The 21,910-nt window shown below is 39.7% G+C and overlaps 1 protein-coding gene across 1 annotated transcript in view; it reads right to left on the bottom strand.

Annotated features, from left to right (window-relative positions):
- Positions 1-1,540: 1,540 nt before the first annotated feature.
- BLTP1 (bridge-like lipid transfer protein family member 1) overlaps positions 1,541-21,910 on the bottom strand; it is a gene marked incomplete at its 3' end in the record, with an annotated part of 123,471 nt that continues 103,101 nt past the window's right edge. Inside the window, exons 70-86 of the mRNA XM_081999640.1 lie at positions 19,742-19,903; positions 19,483-19,622; positions 18,176-18,377; positions 17,573-17,776; positions 17,280-17,459; positions 14,285-14,422; positions 13,658-13,918; positions 12,355-12,505; positions 11,916-12,073; positions 9,864-10,056; positions 9,444-9,661; positions 8,562-8,813; positions 7,794-7,997; positions 6,133-6,327; positions 5,087-5,221; positions 2,805-2,970; positions 1,541-1,757 (exon numbers count right to left, since the gene is read on the bottom strand). Coding sequence (XP_081855766.1) covers positions 1,541-1,757; positions 2,805-2,970; positions 5,087-5,221; positions 6,133-6,327; positions 7,794-7,997; positions 8,562-8,813; positions 9,444-9,661; positions 9,864-10,056; positions 11,916-12,073; positions 12,355-12,505; positions 13,658-13,918; positions 14,285-14,422; positions 17,280-17,459; positions 17,573-17,776; positions 18,176-18,377; positions 19,483-19,622; positions 19,742-19,903 — 3,176 coding nt within the window. The remainder of the gene's footprint in view (positions 1,758-2,804; positions 2,971-5,086; positions 5,222-6,132; positions 6,328-7,793; positions 7,998-8,561; positions 8,814-9,443; positions 9,662-9,863; positions 10,057-11,915; positions 12,074-12,354; positions 12,506-13,657; positions 13,919-14,284; positions 14,423-17,279; positions 17,460-17,572; positions 17,777-18,175; positions 18,378-19,482; positions 19,623-19,741; positions 19,904-21,910) is intronic.

Below are 21,910 nucleotides of genomic sequence, written 5' to 3'. Positions count from 1 at the left end.
ACGAGAGCACTTTGAACAACTCGCGCTCCGCTTCCCTACAGACCACGGCAAATGAACCAAGACCCAGCGCCCTTCCACTCCCCCCCCTTCTCCAGCCAGCACCACAACAGTCAAAGCCACTTCACCGGTTAGTTAACCGCCTTCCTCCACGCTTTACAGCCAGACTTCATACGGCTCTGAACCTCTTCTTGCAGCCGGCTCAAAGGGCAATTCCCTAGCCGGCTCTCGAGGGAGCGAGGCAAAAACCAAAGCAGCACAGCTGATCCCTCTCAAGCTTCCAGGGCTCGCTGGAGTTGAAGGCTTTGGTACCTGCTCGCCTCTCCTCCCCCAGTGCTGTGAGAAAACCCACACCTGTTGGGCTTGGAGCACGCCTGAGGGGAAAGGAGGGACGAGGGGCGGGGGCGCCCCCCGGCCGGCAAAGCCGCAGCGACGCCGCTCTGAGGGATACGCAACACACACAGAGGAGACTCTATCCGCCGAGGGACCCACTCGCCGCCTCACACAACCGCCCCTCAGCTGCAGCCCTCTCACCGCCAGGCTTTGAGGGGCGGAGGAGACGCATCCGCCGAGCCCCTCCATTTTGTGGCGGGGGAGCGATCCCTCCGCGAAGAGCCCTGCCGCCCGGAGGCGCGAGGCGGCCGAGGCGAGCGGGTCCCGGAGCAGCAAACGGCCGCCGGCCCCGAGCCTGCCCACACGCTGTCTCGTCGGCTTCCCCTGCCGCCAACCGGAGCGTCCCGGCGGGCAGGGCGGCACCCGAAACCGCGAGAGGCGTCACGCGCCAGGATCGGCCGCGCGGGCCCCGCCGCGCCCTCACCCACTTGCGGCAGGAGCGGGGCCCGGGGAAGCACCGCCCGGCTGGCCGCCGCCCCCTCCGCGGCAGCGGGGCGTCCGGGTGCCGCCGCTCACGGCTTGCGAGGCGCCGGCTGTGGGAGCGGGCGTCGCCGCTTTCTAGGGCCCGCGGAGGGCAGGCCGGCCCCAGGCAAGTTCCACTTCAACACCTTTTTTTTTTTTTTTTTTAAATCAAGGAGGTTGAAAAACAACAACAAAAAGCCCTGTACAGTAGTTAAATTTTATTACAAGTGTAATAAACTTAATGATTTTTTTTAGCACTAAGGCAATCACAGCTTTATAAGTTATATATATATAAAATTTACACAAGTCTACACTGACAAATCAATTACCAGTCACATCAACGAGGGGTTTGTGTTACAGCCAATAAAGTTTACGAAAATTCACAGTTAATCCGCAAGTATTTTAAAGATGCAGGAATCATATTGCACATAATAAAACAGTGGACTCTGAGGAGCAGATTGACAGTGTTCCAGCTATTCCTTCACAGAATATACATTGGTCGTCACCATGCAATAACTTCAAATACAGAATGGTATCATGTACCACGGTAAACAGTTACTCACACTGTAAGTTTTAAATAGAGTAGCAAAAAGCTGTTAGGTTTCTCTTTAAACCATATTTAAATTCTTAAAATATAATAAAACACTTTGATAAAATCAAACGGAATTATGGTTGTCACATTATACTTTTAGTATTCTTCTTTGTCTTTGCCTTTCTTTTCCTTTTCATCCTGTAGTGCAGTACCAAGTTTCTTTATAAGGACCGACAAAACTTTGTCCAAAGGATCCATGACACCGCGCTGCAGCCACTTGGGAATAGTAGTCCTTGCATGGTGAAAGCCCAGCTTTTGGAGGATGTAGTCAACACCAACGGGATCAATTTTTCTCCCAGTCCAGGATATCAGTCTAAAAAACAATAAACACTGGCCTCAATCTCAAATATATAAATACAGCAACTGGCATTTGTATAATCAACATCCATTTTTACCATTGTTACTTCTGCCAGCTTAAGTCCAACAGGCATTGCTTCAAACTTAATTTTTTGAGGTAAGCTGAAGATGACCAGTGGAACATTCTCGCAAGGGAAGAGGATGCTCCGGGGGGGGAACCCCAGACTGGGCTGCCTCCAGACTGTCTTTAAATTGATTTATTATTACTGCTAACACAAAATGCCAGCTGCCAAGGTTTGTTTGGCCTGGGTTGATGTGTTGTTTTGATATGTGAATGAACACGTAGGCTCTCCAGCAGCATTAGCAGAGGTTAAAAAAAAACAAAACACAACAACAAAACACCACCACAAACAAACCCTGACATAGAGAAAAGTAATTTTCCGTGATTAAAAGTATATATTGAGAGCAGTAAGTTGCTGCTATACACACTATTCTTTTGTGCTAAGTTTAAACTGCCATATAGCAACTTGTATATAGTGCTTTTTATTAAATTATTTAATAAATTAAATTTAATTTAATTTATTTAATTTAATAAATTATTTTATTATTTATTAGCTTATTTTAAGATGACTGCTTAAAGAAGAACTAAAACTACTAAAAATAGAATGCTAAAAATAGAAAACTGCAAGATGAAAAACTATGGCAGAAGGTGAATGGCCTGTCGTAGGACAGAGTGAAACACAGTAATCTCTGGTCTTGAATGAGTTTAATTTTACTGTATCCTAATTCTGAAGAGCCTCCAACATCTTTAATCTGCATAAGTTCTAATTTAGAAGTTAACTGATGTAATAGATCCTCGCGTTATCCAGCTTTTGTCGTGTCCTGTAGCAGGCAGCTTTCATGGCAGCACTATTAGCCAAAGATGAACCTGTAACAGCATCCACATGATTGATGATCCCCTTAGGAGCTGAACAGCATCTACTTGGAAACACTTGTTGTTTGCAGGACGGTACCAACAGATAAAATCATAGACAGAGAGACTGCAGACAAGCCTGCCTGTTACCTGAGTGTGGGTTCCAAATGCCAAGTATTGCACATAAAATCTCTCCAGTCGACTGTAGTGTAAGTAATGCTTTCCTCAGCCTCTTTGTCAGTGGAGCTGTCCTCAAGAACACCAACGGAGTTTTTCTGCCCTGGACGAGCAGCCAAAATACGAGGAGGAAAAATTGCTACAAAATGGAGAGAGGAAAAACCCCACACCAGTCAGGCACCAGCATCTCACTTCGATTCTCTTTGTACATCGTTTAAAGAAACACAAGCACAAATCACAAAAGAGAGACCCACCTTGTGTTTCAGTTTTACAGACTTTCTGGCAAACAATTTTGGTTTGAACAAAGTGCTAGTAAAAATTATCCTACGAAAACTGTCATAGACACTGGATAACACTGGGATGTGGAATTCTTCCTTCTCTCTGCCAGCCCAAAGCATCCATATACAAGGGCTTTCTTTCAAATTCATCATGGCATTCCACAAAGCATATCACATTCCATACGCAAAATTCAGACACATTCCTAGTTCAGAATGTTTTTTTAGATTGACAGAGTAGTCTCTGAGGAGGAGGATGGTGGGGGAATAGGTAAATCTTTGTCCAAAGGCATCAAGGGGACCTGAACCCAGCTCTTACTTGAGTTTAAGTCCTGGGAGACAGAAAAGGAACAGCAGCTTCTTCTCCTCCAAACAACATATTTTATAAAATAAAAACAAATCTATTAATTTGGATTGAATTTTGCTTTAGTTTAAGATAGCCTGAGAACAAATTTAAAAAAAAAAATTCCACCAAAAGCAGTTCTCTTCCCCTTTTGTTGTTTTTTGCACCTGTTGGACATTTGCTATAAAGTGCTTTTAGGAAAATTGGCACTCCTAGCTCTGTTGTACAGAGTTACATGTAAACGGATTTTGATATAGTTAGTTATAAAAATAAGCTTTCAAAATACTGAATTTATTGTGTTCTACATCATATGTGTTACATTTATACATCACATCATATTACAATGCATGAATAAATGTTACATTTTCTATACAGTTCAGTAATAAATACAAACTACTACACACAACACTGAATTTCACAAATGCTACAAACAAAATACATGACTTTCACTGTGGCCCCAACTGATCATTTACACTACAGTGCTACATTACTCTTGTGGCATCCTTTAAAGAAAAAAGTACAGAAATTAGATTTTAGAGTAGGATTGCTGTGGCAAAATTTGGAAAATCTTAATTTAAGATCAGAAGTTGTAAAACTTCAAATAAACAGCTTTTCCTTTCCTTGATGACATCTCATCAGATATAATATAGAATTATATAATACTTCTAAGTAAATGTAACATCTGAAATAATTTTATCTATGATCAATACCTGCAGCGCCGTTCGAATCTTTTCCAAGTGTTAACTAATTTAGTAGGTTTTAGATACTCATGGCAATAAGTACTTCTAAAACATGAAGGCCACTAGATGATGACCTTCCCTTCAACATGCAGGTAATCATAGAATCATAGAACGGTCTGGGTAATCCTAGAGCACAGTCAGTCATTTAGTACCACACTGTTTATTCACCTTAAGCCCACAACAACAGAAATCACTCTGTGTTTGGCGCACTTTATGTATACAGCAAACTCACAAGACCACATATTACTTAAGAATGCGTGTGCCAAACTTGAATGCTGCGACTGAACGTATTTGTGTGGAAAAGCAAAGCATTCTGAAGTCAGAAAAATGCATGTCTTGAAAGAAACTCCACTGATGAAAGGACTGCAATAAAAGTAATGTAGCTTCCTAAAACAGTTTTCATCTGCGTATACCATCTTAGAAAAATAAAGTTAAACTAAACACCAGGTGTCAAAATAGGAGCAACATTATGACCTCGAGTAACTAGCACAAGCTCATTAGTAGCGTGTAAGGAACAGAAGTCTAGAAGTAGTCTGTTCTCTGCAGCATACTGCACACAGGTGCTGCATTGGAGGTGACCTTTCAGTCTAAAATAGGTGGCTAAAAAAGGTCAGTCTAAAGTAACCCAGAAAAAACTTTTTGTTATTGTACAGTTAAATTTCACTTGCCAGTGATTGAAAGAGATAACTAGCATTTCACAGCATTAAGCCCAGATTTCAAGAACAGTTAATACTACTTCTGTTGATTTCAATGGAAGCAAAGTTCGGCTTAACTTTTAAAAAACTAGATCAATTTTTAACAAGTCAACTCTATTAAAAAGCATGCAAATATTTACTATTAAATAGTCTGGCAACTGCAGATTGTCAGACAAGTGTTACCTCATAAATAACAACTTACCTTTTTCTTTTTCTTTTAGATAAGCAGATACCAAGTCATGTAGAAACATAATCAATTCGGCATCCATAGTTACACAAATGTGGTCTGTAAATTCAGTTACTACACTGCATTCCACCTTTGGTTTAGCACTTGTATCTACAGTCAGATAAAAATAATACCAATACACTTAGAAGTACATTCAGTGTACATAAAAGTACACAGAATTTGAATACAAATAATTTGAAAATGACATTGCTGTTACTGAACCAGAGATTCAAAAGAGAGGAAGGACCACAATTAACATATGCGTTTAGCAGCCTCAGCATTTTTTGAAGTTTTCCCATCACAGTAACTTCTGTTATTTTATAAAAGACGGTGAAAATAAAGAAATACTACCACGTAGCAACCTTGATTATCCTCAACATGGCAAGTCAGCCTGGAGAAGTATCACTAGCTTGTGCTATGTTATCAATGCATGATTTTAGACAATAAGAAAAGCTGAGAGCAGATTTTGCTAGTTTGGCTATAAAAAAAACTAACCAAAAACCAACAGGTCGACTTATCTAGCAGTACTGTCCAAGATTAGGTATGGAGTAAAACCACAGTTCAGCCGAGATAAACATCTACATTAAAGTCTTATACCTTCAGAAGTCTTATTTCCCACCAGTTGCAACTGCAGTCTGAAGATAACATTTTGAAAACAAGAGCATAAAATTTAAGTTCCTATCTCATATTCCCTTCTGCAGAATGGCTTTCCTCGCTAACTTTTTAATAAAAATCAGAAAACCAACCCCCTGAAACCAGCCAACCTAGCTGAAATGTTCATATTGATTTCTCTTAGTAAGCTTTTTTCTATGGTGACCAGAGTCTGGACTAGATCAGAATTCTGATTCTAGACTAGAATCAGAATTCTGTCTACATTTTATTATGAAATGGTATCCTTTCTTGCAGATCTGCAGTAATTACATCACTCAGATCCTCCTATCAGCCCACTGGCTTTGTATTTAACTCCTCGTTTATGAGAAACAGCTTTGGATCAAGAAAAAAACAAAGGACGTTTACTGCACCTTGTAATGAAGGCTCTTGGGGCTCTTGAACATGAATGGATTTAAAATCCAGCTGCATCCTTGGCAATGCAAAGATGGTTTCAGTTTCATGGTTGTAACTGGAGCCACCTCTGAAGCCACTTAGCAAGCTTGAGCTTTTCACTGTTGTGCTGCTCTCTGGGTTGTTAGCATCAACATTTCGAAGCAGGTTTAACTCTATAGGAACAATGGAAAATTCCTGAATTGAGTAGTTTTTATTAAAAAAAAGGTTCTTGTCAGCACAGAGGGTGACAAATTTTCATGAAATACATCTCATAATAAGAAGGGGGGAGGGAATAGGTGTCAGTACCATAACATCTAAGCACTTCTGAGAATCTTTGTTAGATTTTTGGAAGCTCAAAGTCCAAATTTTATTCATCTGACCACCCTATCAAAACTCTGGTGTAGTAATAAGCTTCAGTTAAGTGAGGTATAGACTGTATGGGTTCAAAGTGTGCCCTCTGTGTTTGAAAATATGGCAGCACTTAAAATGAAAAGAAATGTTTCTGATTATTACAAGCAATACCTAAATTCACCGAGGCAGCACTGCTGTCAGAAATCACTGTTGACCAGGAATCCAGCTTTGTCACAAGACTTTTACCATAGGACACACGCAACATCATTTGAATTAGTTTTCTTAGTTTTCAGTTGTTAAAATTGTGACAAGACAAAAAAGTTAAGAAAGGTTACTATTTCATTGTAAAACTGCTGGTATATGATTATACAGAAGATTATATCCTTTATCCTGCTCCCAAAAGCATGCCTACAGAAGGTCAAACAATCAAATGTTGTTGTTGTTTATATACTTAAATGCTCCAGATGTAGCAAAACAGGGCTACATAAACATCTAACAGACAGCGCCTCTATTTGTGAACTTCAACCACTACATCCTGTTGTGTCTTTCAAAAGGAAAATATTAGTATAGTATAGCAATAATTTTAAAGTATTTTTTTCAAGAAACTTTTCTGCTCATTTCTGACTATATGCCATATTCTGCTATTCGCCCTTTCAGAGAAGTTCTATTGACATCATCTACTCATTTTCTACGGTTTGTGAATGAAATAGCAACAGCTTTATCTTAAGATTTCTTTTAACATTATCTTGAAAGTTTTATTTTCCAATTAACACTGATTTAAAGATATGATTCAAAATGTTTTAAGGCCTAGAAGCAGCTGAAGGTTGAAAAACTTCAGGCAGATGGGCAAGTGTTAGCCAGAAGTGGTGACAGAAGCCTAAACCATATTCCTACCTCAACTTAATCCATAAATCCTTCCTACAGGGTGAAATAGATCCTCCTGTTACTGGACATGAAGCAAGAAAATTTTTTGCATATAGTCAAGGAGGAAAAGACTACGACTACTGCAACGCCAGATACATAAACGTCCTGTACACTGAAAGAACATTTTGGCTTTACCACACAGTTTGAAGAAGGACATAGCTCAGTTAACCCTTCCAGCTGTTCAGCATTTTGCTATGCTTCATTCCACAGTTCAGCATAAGGTTCTCAAGAAGAAACACCTTCCATTTTATTTCAAATTCACTTCTCCTTGTGGCCCATTTGCAATTTAGCAGCTTTTGAACAGCACAATCTGCACTGCCTGGCAAGCAGGCCAATCCCAAAACGTAATGAACATGAATCTAACCTTCATTCCTTGTTGCTGTAACGTAATTGAACCACTCTTTCACGCTGGCAACTCCGTGTGGGGGGTTTTCATGGCGGCGCCTCGTAATCTTTGTGATTGTCGCCATAGGGCTTTCGAGGGCTCCACACGGTTTGGTGACCATGGTGTTATGGCCCAAGTGGAAGTCCAGGGTTTGCACGATGTACGTGGAGTGTTCGCTAGTACCTGCATTGAAGGTGTGGGCGGCGTGGGGCAAGAGGGTAAAGAAAAACGGAAAAAGCAGCTTGGTAGTAGGGTTTGTCATCTCATTCTCCTCTCACACAGGTATTAAACGTGAATAATTAGTATGCCAGTGGCGTTAAAAAACGGGCATAAAGCTTGCAAACAATAGAAAAACTAAATCCTCAGTAGTCACAGACAGTAAAAACTTGTCAATATGAAGACAAATATAAGCAATAAGACCATCAAAATTCATCATACAGAAACAAAGGGCCACATAAACACAGACATGCAGTGAACAAGGCAGACAGCCCACTTTGTAAGCATATTATCAGGGACATACCTAGTATATTTGAAAATGCACTTTGCATTATTCCACAGATAAAGCAAATTGTGGTAAAGATGGACAGGGAACAGATTATTATTTTAGGCAAGTTGTATATTTTTGGGAAATAATCTTGATTCAGACTTAAAGAAAATTAAGTTTTTCTTTGATTTCTTCTTACATATCAATAAATTCTTAAAACTATTTAAAGGAATTTAAATAAGTGAAGAAATGGTTTAAATTACCATCTTCCCAAACTTTCTGAGCTTCTGTCCAAAATGCAATATTGGGTTCTTCAAGGTGAAATAAGGCCCATGATTTTGAGCGGAAATTAGGTCCATGAAAACAAGCCAGCGTCATATGGTTTCCATGCAGGCTCATGGATCCTCCAAATTGCATTCCATCTTCTGGCAGTGGCATCTGAAATAAGGATATATGGCACCCAGATACCATTTTCAAAACTCCTGGCCAATGGCGATGATGGGCTGCATCCAACACTAGGAATTAAACACACAATAGGAAGAACAAACTTTAGGAAAGAGAAAGGTAAGATTGCTGCCATATTTGTATAGTTAATAAAATGTGGAATTATGAGCGATATTTTCTAATCTATTTCACTGACACTGTTTCATCTCTGTGATCTAAGGCGGTTGTAGCTTAAGAGCACCTGGACAAGCATACTTGGAAATGAATAACTCAGTGTGTTCAGACAAATTATGATTTCAGCTCATGATTAACAGAAAGTAAGAATAACATCACACTTCACTGCTACTCAAAGTAGAAATCGTTTTTTAGGAAATAGACTTTGAAAACTATTTCAACTCTATTGAAATACTTTGAAAACTGCAAAAGAGATTTTTTTTTTTGAACAAAAATACATATTTTAAACTAAAACTTGAAAAAAAACCTATAAATGAGTTCATTATTGTACCCCAGGTCTAGTAGGGTACTTGACATACTTGCATTCTTCATTGAAAGGTTACTGCTAGCCCAAATTTGCAGGGAAAATGTACTGAAGAAACTATTTCAAGTGAAATAGGTATACTTGCACGTATGAAGTTGCTCAGATGAATTTTCGCAATTCAGACATCCTACTTGGAAAGCATAGTATTTTTTGTACCACTTACATTGCTCGTGTGAGCTTCTCTCTAAGTTGTTGGCCATTGTCTTGGGAGGGAGATAAGGAACAGGTCCCCAGGTGGACAAAGCTCGCTTGCTTGTGTCAAACTGCTGAGTAAAGAACTCCTGGAGTTTCATTCCTATTTTTATGAGGTCTGGTGTAGTTGATCTTGAAATCATCACTTGGAAGATATCCCATTTCAAGTCCCCATGGACAAATATCTCGCTAGATATTAAAAATAGCAAGAACATTAGCAGTTCATCTATTTCCTACTGACAATAAAAAAAAAAACCCCACAACAAACCAACAAACCCTTTGCTTTCTAGCAGGTGCTTGCATTTTGGTTAGCAATACCGGACAGAAGACATATAGGCAGAATTTGACCTTATCAGACATTATACACTTTAAACACAGGAAGCAGTATTACCTTTTATCAGAGATGCTTGAGTCCAAAGCATTATACAGGTTAATCTTCCATTCATCTTGTAGTTTAAGATCAGCATTACTGAAGATTCCCATTAGGATACTGGACCCCATATAGTCAACACGTGCTTCAGTAGAACCCATGGTAATTTGAATTTTATGACTGGGCTGTTGGTTTGGGTGTTCAGAAATATGAGCTGAAATGGAACCAAAGCAATACAGAAATACAGCATTAAACGTAAGAAAATCAGTTTTTCCAGTGATATCACAGAATCACTAAGGTTAGAAAGGACCTTCAAGGTCATCAAGTCCAACCATTAATCCAGCACCACCATGTCCCCTAAACCATGTCCTGAAGCGCCACATCCACACATTTTTTGAACACTTCCAGAGATGGCGACTCCACCACCTCCTGGGCAGCCTGTTCCAATGCCTGACCACCCTCTCAGTGAAGAAGTTTTTCCTAATAGCCAATCTAAACCTCCCCTGGCGCAACTTGAGGCCATTTCCTCTCATCCTAGTGCTGGTTACTTGGGAGAAGAGATCAACACCCTCGTCGCCACAACCCCCTTTCAGGTAGTTTTAGAGAGCCATAAGGTCTCCCCTCAGCCTCCTCTTCTCCACACTAAACAACCCCAGTTCCCTCAGCCGCTCCTCAGAAGACTTGTGCTCCAGACCCCTCACCAGCTTCGTTGCCCTTCTCTGGACATGCTCCAGCACCTCAACATCCTTCTTGTAGTGAAGGGCCCAAAACTGAACACAGGATTCAAGCTGCGGCCTCACCAGTGCCGAGTACAGGGGCATGATCACTTCCCTACTCCTGCTGGCCACACTAGTTCTGATACAGGCCAGGATGCTGTTGGCCTTCTTGGCCACCTGGGCACACTGCCGGCTCATGTTCAGCCGGCTGCCAACCAGCACCCCCAGGTCCCTTTCCGCCGCGCAGCTCTCCAGCCACTCCTCCCCGAGTCTGTAGCGTTGCATGGGGTTGTTGTGACCCAAGTGCAGGACCCTGCACTTGGCCTTATTAAACCTCATACAGTTGACCTTGGCCCTTTGATTCAGCCTGTCCAGATCCCTCTGCAGAGCCCTCCTGCCCTCCAGCAGATCAACACTGCCACCCAACTTGGTGTCATCTGCAAACTTGCTGATGGAGCACTCGATCCCTTCGTCCAGATCATCGATAAAGATACCTAACAAGACCGGCCCCAGAACCGAGCCCTGGGGAACACCGCTTGTGACCGGCCGCCAACTGGATTCAGCTCCATTCACCACAACTCTCTGGGCTCGGCCATCCAGCCAGTTCTTTACCCAGCGAAGAGTAAACCTGTCTAAGCCACGAGTCACCAGTTTCTCCAGCAGAATGCTGTGGGAGATGCTGTCAAAGGCTTTACTAAAGTCCAGGTAGACAACGTCCACAGCCTTTCCCTCATCCACTAGGCGGGTCACCTGGTCATAGAAGGGGATCAGGTTGGTCAAGCAGGACCTGCCTTTCATGAACCCCTGCTGGCTGGGCCTGATGCCTTGGTTGTCCTGCAGATGCCCTGTAAGCAACCTCAAGACGAACCGCTCCATGATGTTTCTCGGTACGGAGGTCAGGCTGACAGGCCCTTATGCCATCCACCTGATACACAGGGACTGAGAAAGCACTGTTTTTTTCCAGATGCATGGGGAAGTCATGACCCTGGTGTAGCACCAGAACACCCAGCCTCTTTCCAAAGCCAGTTCTGCATTTCCCAAACTGTAAACACTTTTGAAAATCTGTGAGGAGCTGAAATGCTATCAAACCTTTCAGTTACCATCGGTCCCGACAGCTGAAGGGGGCTGGAGTGTTGCACAACTAGGTAGTGTAATTTTAGAGCAACGCTGAGACTGAATCAGCCCCTGATCAGAAGGCCTTCAATTCAAAGTGTGTTTCATAGTCAGAATGCACAAGTACGAATCCAAAGTTTTTATATACTAGCAGGTTCACAAAACGAGGTACTGTGTATATTCTTCAGTTTTTCACATTTATTGTCTGGGGCATATACTAATACCAGCCAGCTTTCCAACTTACCCACCATCTCCAAGGTATTAACATCTATGGTACCTCCAACAACTCCCCCTCTGGAGTCCAACTGTGATCTTCCCAAACCAACAGACATGCTAATTTCCCGATCTCTGCTACTACCCACAGATAGACGACCCTGGCTTTTCAAACCACTGGTAGTCCACCTAGAACAGAGGTGAAAATAGACAACAATTTTCCAGGCTGTCAAAAGAGAAACTGAAAATTATTTACTGTAAAAGCAGCAAATATTGTGGTTTAGGCATATGTGACCTCAGAATTAAGCATCTATCAGTATTCATGAGGGGCTTCACAGTTCAAAACTGGAAAAGTTAGGATTTCAAAAACTAGATGACAAGAGGCTGTTAACCGTCTGTGGGGAAAATGGTTTTTTGCCCCCAAAATAACACCGTCTCTTAAAACATGCTTGGTCTTGTTTTATACTTACGTAGTATTGCCCATTACATTGCTCATATTCATTTGAACATTTAATTGTTTTAGGTTCATAGCAAATACAACCAGTGTTTCCCATGGTGTTCCTTGCTGGCTTCCAGCTTTATTTGACTTATTAAATGGAGTTGATGTTTTTGAGAGAGTATCTGAACAAAAAAGAAAAAAATTTAAATTATGCCACATGCTAGGAAAAACTGGCAGAGTATATACATTGTACGTATCACAAAAGGACAGACTAACACCATATACAAGGAGTGTCACAAAACTACAAGTGAGCATAAGTGGGAACTAGAGGATTTGCAATATGCATTGCTTTAGTCATCATAGAAATTGACTTATTTTACACAGTCATTTTTACTAATATCTTTAAGAGAAACAACTTTGAATTTGCAGTCACTCATGCAAGAGCATATTTAAAATTATTTAATTGTTTAAAAACAACAGTGTATTCAGAAAACAAGTTATTAGTATTTGAATATTCAGGTAGCAGTTATTTGTAAAAGCACCAATTCAGAATTTCAAGGATTAGGGTTTTTACTTGCTCGTTTCACAAACATCCTGGCAATACTCTTAAAAGTCTGTGCAAAATTGCTTTTCCTATCCACAGGCCACTTTACCAGCCATAAATCCTTCTCCAACTCTATCTTCTCCTAAAAATTGTTCCTGTATAACATCTTGCTTGCATTCTACATAGACAAAATACCTGTCCTTTCTTTTCTCATGGGTATTTTTCCTAGATTAAAATAAGCATCATACTTCTAAATCTCCTATCTATATCTAGTGCTATAAATATTCCACACAGACAGTGCTACAATGCTATAAGATACAATACCATAACATTTGTAGTATAAGAAAGGAAAAGTTACTTTATTTCTTAGACAGAAAATACCCTTATTTAGACCTCTTAGTACAAGTCCAAAGTCTCAGATGAAATGCAGTAACTGACCTCACCTGTGAGCTGCGATACTGACCTTCTGCGAAGAGTGTGTAATTGCTTGGATGAGAATAGAGCGCCAAGATGACAATGCAATCAAATTAAGCTGGAGAACTCATCTGAATCCCAGCTAAACAACTCCTGCTCTAGTAAAAGAAACTGCAATTTTACAGAAAGTATGCTAATAAACGACTTTGATCCATCCATTTCAGACATTTTCCTTTCTCTAAGCCACTGACTCTCCACTCCCAGGCACAGTGGAAAAAGAGTATTTCATGGCTGCTTTCTACAAAGCAGTAATGGCATTTTTCATGGAACCGATGGAAATACCTTGAAAAACCTGAAGAAATCATTGTCTACTAACCTCTCTGAGGCACTGAAGAGTCAGACACGCTCCTGGATCTCGTAACAGCTGGAGACTTTAAGCTGTGAGATGCTGTCCCAGGTGACATACTGCTGCTTGCGTTATGTTCACTAAAAACATTAGGTGACTGTGCCATATGTGTAAACGAAGCAGACTGGCAGGGCTGCTCCCACGTCCTACAATATGCTTTCCGTGACGATTCAGGAGAAAGATGCTGGCTTACCCCTTCAATTGAATCAGGTGTTCCAGGACCTGATGCTACTAGAAAAAAAAAAAAGCAGCACATATTAAAGGCAGAAAAACTATTTCATTTTTCTTTAACAATATCCTCCCATATGCTAAGAAGTCTTTGGAGATTGTCAAAATAGAATTGATCATAACTAAAGGTTTTCTACTGTCTTCCGTAATATAAGCCTTTAAATAATTCAATTACCTACTTCAGAAATTTTCCATTTCTTCTTTCTAGGATTTCTATTAATCTTATGAGAGTGACTGCACATGGAGTAAATTACAATACATTTATATCTACTCACAGTTATATCTATACACAGTTAATAAATGTTTGTAAAATTCCTACTACGATCCCTCGTACAAAAAGTTTTTTCATTGTAAGAAGCGATGTCTTACCTGGCAGATTTATTGTTTGATCACCTAGGAAAAGCCGCCTAGCAATGCTTCTCCTGTACCAAGCCCTTGGAAAGGCTAGAATCTCACTCAGTCGGCGCATATCGTATTTAAAAGAAGCAGATCCTATATCACAGACAGCTGAAAAAGAAAAAGGATATACACACAACTGTAAACTCTCAGTAGTAACAGGTTTTGGTAATCAAATTTAATTAATAGTGTTCAATATAGTCTGATACTTCTTTATCTAGCAGTATAGTCTCTGCTGTAATGAAAAAACTAGTTTTCCTGATGTGCTGCCATTTCTCCAAATCCAGTATTAGATACAAACACATTTCATAAAGGCAAGATGGAACCTAAGAATAACACTGATATTGGGTCCTACTTGTGTTCAGACTCTTCATCTGAGGGCTTTAATGGCAGTTTAATCACAACTATTCTGCTTGTTTGCCTGTAAGTCAGGATTCCATGTGCAGTGGGGGAAAATAAATAACAATTCTTTAAACCCCACTTTTACTTCCAGCTTCCTTGAGTATTCAGGAGTCCAGCTCTCTCTGTAGCTTCATAGGCACCAGTTACAAGGTGGTGAAATTTGACAGCTAGTAACCGAGCACAGACTGCAGAACTGCATCATCAAGTTAGACAGGCAGCAGTGCAGGCAGAATTAAGATAATAACACACAGCAAGTGTCAGACAGGAAAAAAAAAATCATGAAGAACACTAAGAAGGCAGCTTGTGATCTAGGAGATACAGCTGTCATTTTTCATGAGCACCGTATATCATCTCTGTTAATACCAAATTTAATTGTACTACATAATGCATTTTGTTTGCGCTTTTTTTCCCCCCCTATGGGGAGATTGCTTGAAAACTAGACTATTCCTAGTTCTCATATCAAAAAGGAAAAAAAGTGTGAGTGTCTAAAAGATTTTGTCCTATTTGGTTAATGGAAGAGCTGCGAAATACCTGAAGAGAGGACTATGAAAATGGGTGGTTAGTGTTTACAAACTTGGTCCAACTGAAAGCTTAACCAGCCTTGGGAATAAATTTAACGAAGTTCTATTATTATACTAGTTTATCTCTGTTATAAAATGTATTAAGAGATGAATCAGCGACGAGAATCTTGAGTTTGTTCATCTTTCTGTTCTCATGGAACAGTGACATAAGAGAGCGTTCACACTAGGGCAGTGGATGGCCTGCTGCAGTTCATTCCCTTGTTGCTCACTCCTGTATGTCGGGACTTATTGAAGGTCTACCATATAGACACTATGATTGCTTTCTAACTTCAGCAAGGAAGTTAGTGCAGCGTAACACATTGAGAAAACACAGCAGAACTCCATCAAACAAGCTGAAAAGAAACCCAGCCCCAAGCCCAACCCTCAATGTACACTTTTCCCTTCGTGATTTGTAGCCCCTTCAACTGATTGCTCTAAGAAACATACATTTTTTTGGATTACCATCACTCTTTTTGATTACCAGCAGTGAAACAGATTCACAATGGCCACACCAAAGTGAAATGGCGTATTTAGAGTTTGAGAATTTCAAAACCACTATTTTAACTGTAATGATGCATGACAGTGAGGAGTAAACGAAGTATTTTAGGAAGAAGGTTTGTGGGTTTTGGTTTTTTTTTTTTGAGTGGGAAGCAAGAACTACTGGTATAGCTAATATAAAAATATTTAAAAGCTAACCAAGCTACCAGGTTCGTCATTAAAACAAATTATTTGAGAACAGATTAGCATTACATGTTCTGTCTCATTGCCATTCATGTAGTCATATGTTACTGCACTGCAGTCATACAGACTTTTGGGGTTCTCAAGAAACAGGGCTAAAAAATGAAGGGCATAGATACTGCTCAACAGACAGTATTATTCAAAGCCTCTGGTCTCTCAGGTACAAAACTGATGTATACTATGGGATTTTATATCTGAAGAAAAATACATGTTGGTGGAAAATAATCAACCTCTTTTTGCATGCTAAGACCATATAATAAAGCTGACATACTAAGATTACTACTAAATAATGACTTGAAATCACTTCCTTCTGATAATACTTGACAAATATCTGCAATACAACTAAAATGACATGTAACTTAATGCTGACTAAAGACAAACAATTCAGGCTTTATGTCCGTTGTGGTTTGGCCCCGGCTAACCGCCAAATGTCCACGCAGCTACTCATGCATTCCAATCTCCTGTGGGAGAGGGAGAAAATAGAAGGAAGGCAAGGAGACTTGTGGATTGAGGTAGCAACAGTTTAACAGGGGAAGCATAGGCTGTGCATGCAAGTGAAGGAAAAAAAAAAATTATTCACTGCTTCCCATTGGCAGGCATATGTTTAGCTATTTGCTGGAAAGCAGGGCCTCAGCACACCTAACAGCTGCTTGGGAAGACAAATGCCATAACTGCCAATATCCCCCTTCCTCCTCCTTTCCCCGAGCTTTTATTACTGGGCACAACATCATATGCTATGGAATATCCCTTTGATCAGTTTGGGTCAGCTGTCCTAGCTGTGTCCCCTCCTGGGCAGAGTGGGAAAGAAAGGAGGACTTGAGGCTGTGCAACTGCTATTCAGCAACAGCCAAAACACTGGTGTGTTATCAATACTGTTTCAGCCACAAATGCAAAGCACAGCACCATATGGGCTGCTATGAAGAAAGTTAACTCCATCCTAGCCACAGCCACTACAATCTCAAAATATTCAAGGGTCACATTAAGTCACATGGACTGATGCCAGTGATGTGTTTGAGCAAGCCCGTTTAGTTACATGACATGAATCAGGAGGCTAAAAAGGTGCATCCGCAAACAGGTACTCCAAGTACCATTGAAAATTAATGTATTGATCCATACTTCACTCAAAAAGAACAAAAATCTTACTACACACTACAAGTAGATGGCTCTCATGGAATATCTATAAAAGCTGCTGAGAGTGAAGTCTATCACTGGAACAGCACTTCTCTAATTAGCTGAATAGATGGGATTAAAATGAAGCAAGCATTTACCAGATATGTTTATCAATGTAGTATCTATCTTGCTGGTAGCTTTGCTCGCAGACTGACTCTCAAAAAAGGAGGAACCTCCTGAACGCCTTATTCGTGACAGGCTGACTTTCACAAACTCAAGGTTAATGCTCAAAGAATCCTTCCGGCCAGTGACCGAAGTTGGTTCCTCATCCACATTACCTAGAAACAGAAAGGAAAAAGATTATTCTTCTGTGACCTTTTCAAATCTTCAGTTCAGAAAACCATGCCAAACTTGAACAATGTTCATTAAAGCCAAAAACCCCGTGTTCTACCTAAGGCTCCTGATCCAGGGGTTAGAACGGTAACAGCAGTCTTCTGTTTTCCAGCTCCATATGGATGGAACACGTAAAGGGAAAAGTCGGACATGCAGGCGGTAAAGCTCAGGCCGGAAGAGCTGCTACTAGAAGTAGTCAAGTCTGACTGACTGCTGCTGTGCCGTGTTCTGCCAAGAGGGCTGCCTAGTCCAGGTGATGAACCTGAAGTCACAATTTTTTTTTGGCAAAAGTTAGTTCTAGTATGAAAGCATTTTCAAATGTGAAATAATACTGTTAACAGCAATATTAAACAGACCAAATGCATATCAAATTATGCCACTGTAGCAGCAACGTAGCTTAAATATTCTATGTATTGATGCCAGCCTTTTCTAAGAGATAACTGAAGTCTCTTAACCAATGCAAGAGAAACTTCAATACACTGTATCTGTGCAAGCTTTTACACGAAACTGATACAACATGAAGAAATCCTACTGAACTCACTAATACATAAATGTCTAAGGTTTGTAAAAGCTGATCTTCTGCTCTAATTTTAGACAACAGAACATTATATTTATTTATGCTACAAGCTGTATAGAGTATAAATATTCATATACATATTACCTGGTGCTCCAGATTTACTAACTGAATTCTTTGAGCCACTCTGTGAAGTATTGCCACCGACTGACAAATTTTCTGATGGGTATGTTGTGCCTAATGTTTCCAGTTCTCCTCGGTTTGAAGAGAAAACAAGATCCAAGGAAGGCAACTTCAGCATACATTCAACTCTTGATACGGGCAAGCAACTGAACTTGATTTGAGAGGGCTGAAAGACAGCAAGAAAATAAAGCATTCGGTGAACAAACATGAAACACTAAACACATCCTGAATTTGGCTTATAAAGTTCTAAGTATCTATTCTTTAAATCTAAGCAAATTACATCCTTTCCCGACGCATTTTAGAATTAGTGAGATAACTGTATACAAGTTGATATAGATGGATTAGTTTCAAGCCCTCCAACACCAGGGTTATTATATGGACTAGTTTTTGGAGAACTTGGACACAGGAAGCCTGGATGCAGCAGAGGATGTGTACACCCCCCTGTCTTCCTCCTCCCCTAGTCAATTCATAGCTCATCTCATGCAAGAAGTATGCAGAATCACTTGAGCTGATGCCGAAAGCCTCAACTCCCCTCAACACATTCTTGGCCAAATGAGTTTGCAAGTAAAAGCTGAGAGAGGCTACAGATCGTTGCGGTTAATTTTCATAGGCATTAAAAAAAAAAAGAAAGCATATGTTAGAATATGTTGCTGAATTTGGGAACGTAATCAAATTTATACCAGGAGAAAAAAAAAAATAATCTTTGAGCAAAGTGGAAAAATATAATAGCAACATTCAGATCAAGCTCAAGTGGTCCGAATCACTCAGCGGTAGCACTTCTCTCTCTCTCTCACATATAAAAAGCCCAGACACGTGGAATATTGAGCAGTATGAATAATGCCTTGTAGAATGATAACTGTACATTCCTACATTTTCCATATAAACTGAGAAGATCTTCAATTATTACTTTTGTTTTGCAATGGTACCTATAAGCAAGGGATAGAAATACTAGTTATGATAGATATTTTAAAAAAAAGTCAGAGACAAGGAAGAAGTAGTGATTAAAAATGCTCAGAACTTTTGTGACTTTTCAAAATAATTTCTTTGGTCTCCATGGGACTAAAATGTGTCAGAACTTCTGCTGAAATAAGTCCTATTTTATCATTTTAGGCACTAGACGTTTATCATCTACCATACTACACATTAGTATCTCAGAAAGGACACTTAGAAATATTTTTATATTTTTTAAAAAGCAAATTTAGAAGCACGGATTGTCTCAAAGACTGTGACTGAATTTACTTACTATACTGAATGTTGAGTTAAAACCTCACCTGAACTCGTACATAAACCACCACATCTACAGGGAAGGATGAATATGCTGATGTCGAGGACGATACTAATGACGTTGTGGACTCTTCTAAGGGATCCTGTATATCAAATTGTCCCATGTCTTCATCCTGTGAACTAACAGCTTTTAACAAGTACGAGAACTCATTAGAAAGTGGAATTTAAAAGGGAAGAGCAGCTCAATGCCACTAGAAGACGAAAGAGAGAAAGCGTAGAGTACTGGAATACAAGTATGCAACTTACCTGTGTAATTCCTTTCGATGGGTGTAATGGGAATGGTTTCAAGAGCTTTCTCTAGGAAGTCCAGTAAGCATGGACTAATCACCATTTCCTCCGGCAACGACTGGAGTGCAACCCATGCATATAGTTTAGCAGTTTTCACTCCACCACTTCCTTTTCCTTTGGCTGCAACATTTAAAAGAGAAATTTGTCTAATGTAATACCTCTCAACTGATAACCATTAGAGGATACTTCATAACGAGGATACTTCATAACTAACAGCTGTTTCCTCTAATTCTCTATATCATCATCAGAAAAGGCATAAATCAGATGGGTTAGAAGAAATTAAGCCATAAGTTTTCACTAAGAAAACTGTGCAGAAACAACTATTAGACTGTCATGCTTGATTGTAATTCCATTGTGCACGTTCTTGACCAAGCACTCCTACGTCATTGTCACCACTTTGCTTTTTAAAAAATAGCTCTGAAATCAGACACACACACAATTCTTCTCCTAATACACAATGCAAAGTAACCACAGCTGACTGGAAATGACAGCAGAATTAGGAAAAATAAATACATGAGTCTGGGAAGAATGTCAGTTTAAACTGAGAAAATACATCACAAAATTAAAACTGTAAATGGCAAGTCCTACTATATTTATGCAAAGAATAAGAAGAGATTCTAAATCAGTGTTTTTAAAAGCTTGGAGCTAGCCAGAGTATAAACTAATAAAAAGACTGTTGTCTTGTAGATCTGTGGAAGAGGCTAGCACTTGGATCCACGCTCACCAAACTGTAAGTATGCACAGAAGGTATCAGTACCAGCTCAATTTCTGTCTCCATGAATTACAGCTATTAGAATGAATAGAGATAAAAGAAGACACCGATTTTAAACTCTCCAAGAAAAATATAAACATTAACTAAACAACTAAAACGTAGCTTAAAAATCCTTTTATTAGCTAAAAAAACTAAGCACTGAATTTTCATTCTATGCAAACTGTTCTGTCTAGTGCCTCTGACTAGATTGTCCTATCTTGCTCTTACTGGAGACCAAAGCCAGTAAGACAAGGTGGTTTCCATTTCAGAGGAGAAGCAATATTAAAAAAGTAATATAAATAACAATAAATGTGTTTCAAAACAATTCAGAACTAATAAATATTTACAAAAATACAATACATAAAGAAATGTAGTAATGGCAATGCCTAGTTTGAGGAGACATTTATATTATCATACAACCGCAATTTCCGTAAGCCCCCCGCCAAATGTAGAGCTTACAGACATGAAAACAAGACTCAGTAACTGGACGTGACATGGTAAAAATTTAAAGGCAAAGATTGGAAAAGGGATAGGAAAATGCAGAACAAAATTGAAGAAAAGTATTACAAACCAAGATTACAAAGCATTTGGTAATCATAAAGAGGATGGACACTTAAAGGAGTAAGAGCTAATGGTTCAGCAGCATGGATTAATTGAAGAAGGTGTCCTCATTTCCTTGTTCTCTCCCAGCATCTCTGCTGGTTTTATTAAAAAAACCAAAAAACAAATACACACACACACAACTTTTTTCAGTTATTAATTTTGCTTGCTCACCAGATTTTGACAAAATTTTGGCTGTTTTTAAAGTGATATTCAAATGCCAAAGGAGAGAAGAGTGAATGTCTGGAAATTGGAGGTGCAATCTACATACCTCTAGATCTGACATGATTTAACAACAGATTCCTGCTTGAAAACAGGAATCATTGGAGATAAAGCATTAGACCTCGTGTTACTCCAAGTCAGGGTTATTTAAGGGCCTGCAACAGTTGAGGACAGTAGTCTGGTATTTGGTTAATACAAATATGTCTAAACAGCTGCTTCAGTATTACAAGAAATAACCCGATTCCAGGAAGCAATAATTATGCATTACTTGTGTGGCAGAAGGCACTTAAAAGCTGAAGGTATTCTTTCAATAGTGTAATGTATGGAAGCAACAATTCACCTGAATTTTTTTTTCCTGGATTATGAAGAATAAAGCAGTCAGCATTTGCTTTTTATACAGATACTTAAACTTTGCTTTCCAGTAATAAGCATTATTTTGTTAAATGAAAACAGGGAGAAGGCAGTGGCAGCCCATCCCTGGGATATGGTGACTATGACAAATTACTGAGACTGGTTTGGCAAGAGATTTCTAAAAATGCAGCTTTATGAACTGA

Source organism: Phaethon aethereus (assembly GCF_964289735.1).
Source record: "Phaethon aethereus genome assembly, chromosome: 4".
NCBI classification, from domain to species: domain Eukaryota; kingdom Metazoa; phylum Chordata; class Aves; order Phaethontiformes; family Phaethontidae; genus Phaethon; species Phaethon aethereus.
This window is presented reverse-complemented; position numbering and strand designations above follow the sequence as displayed.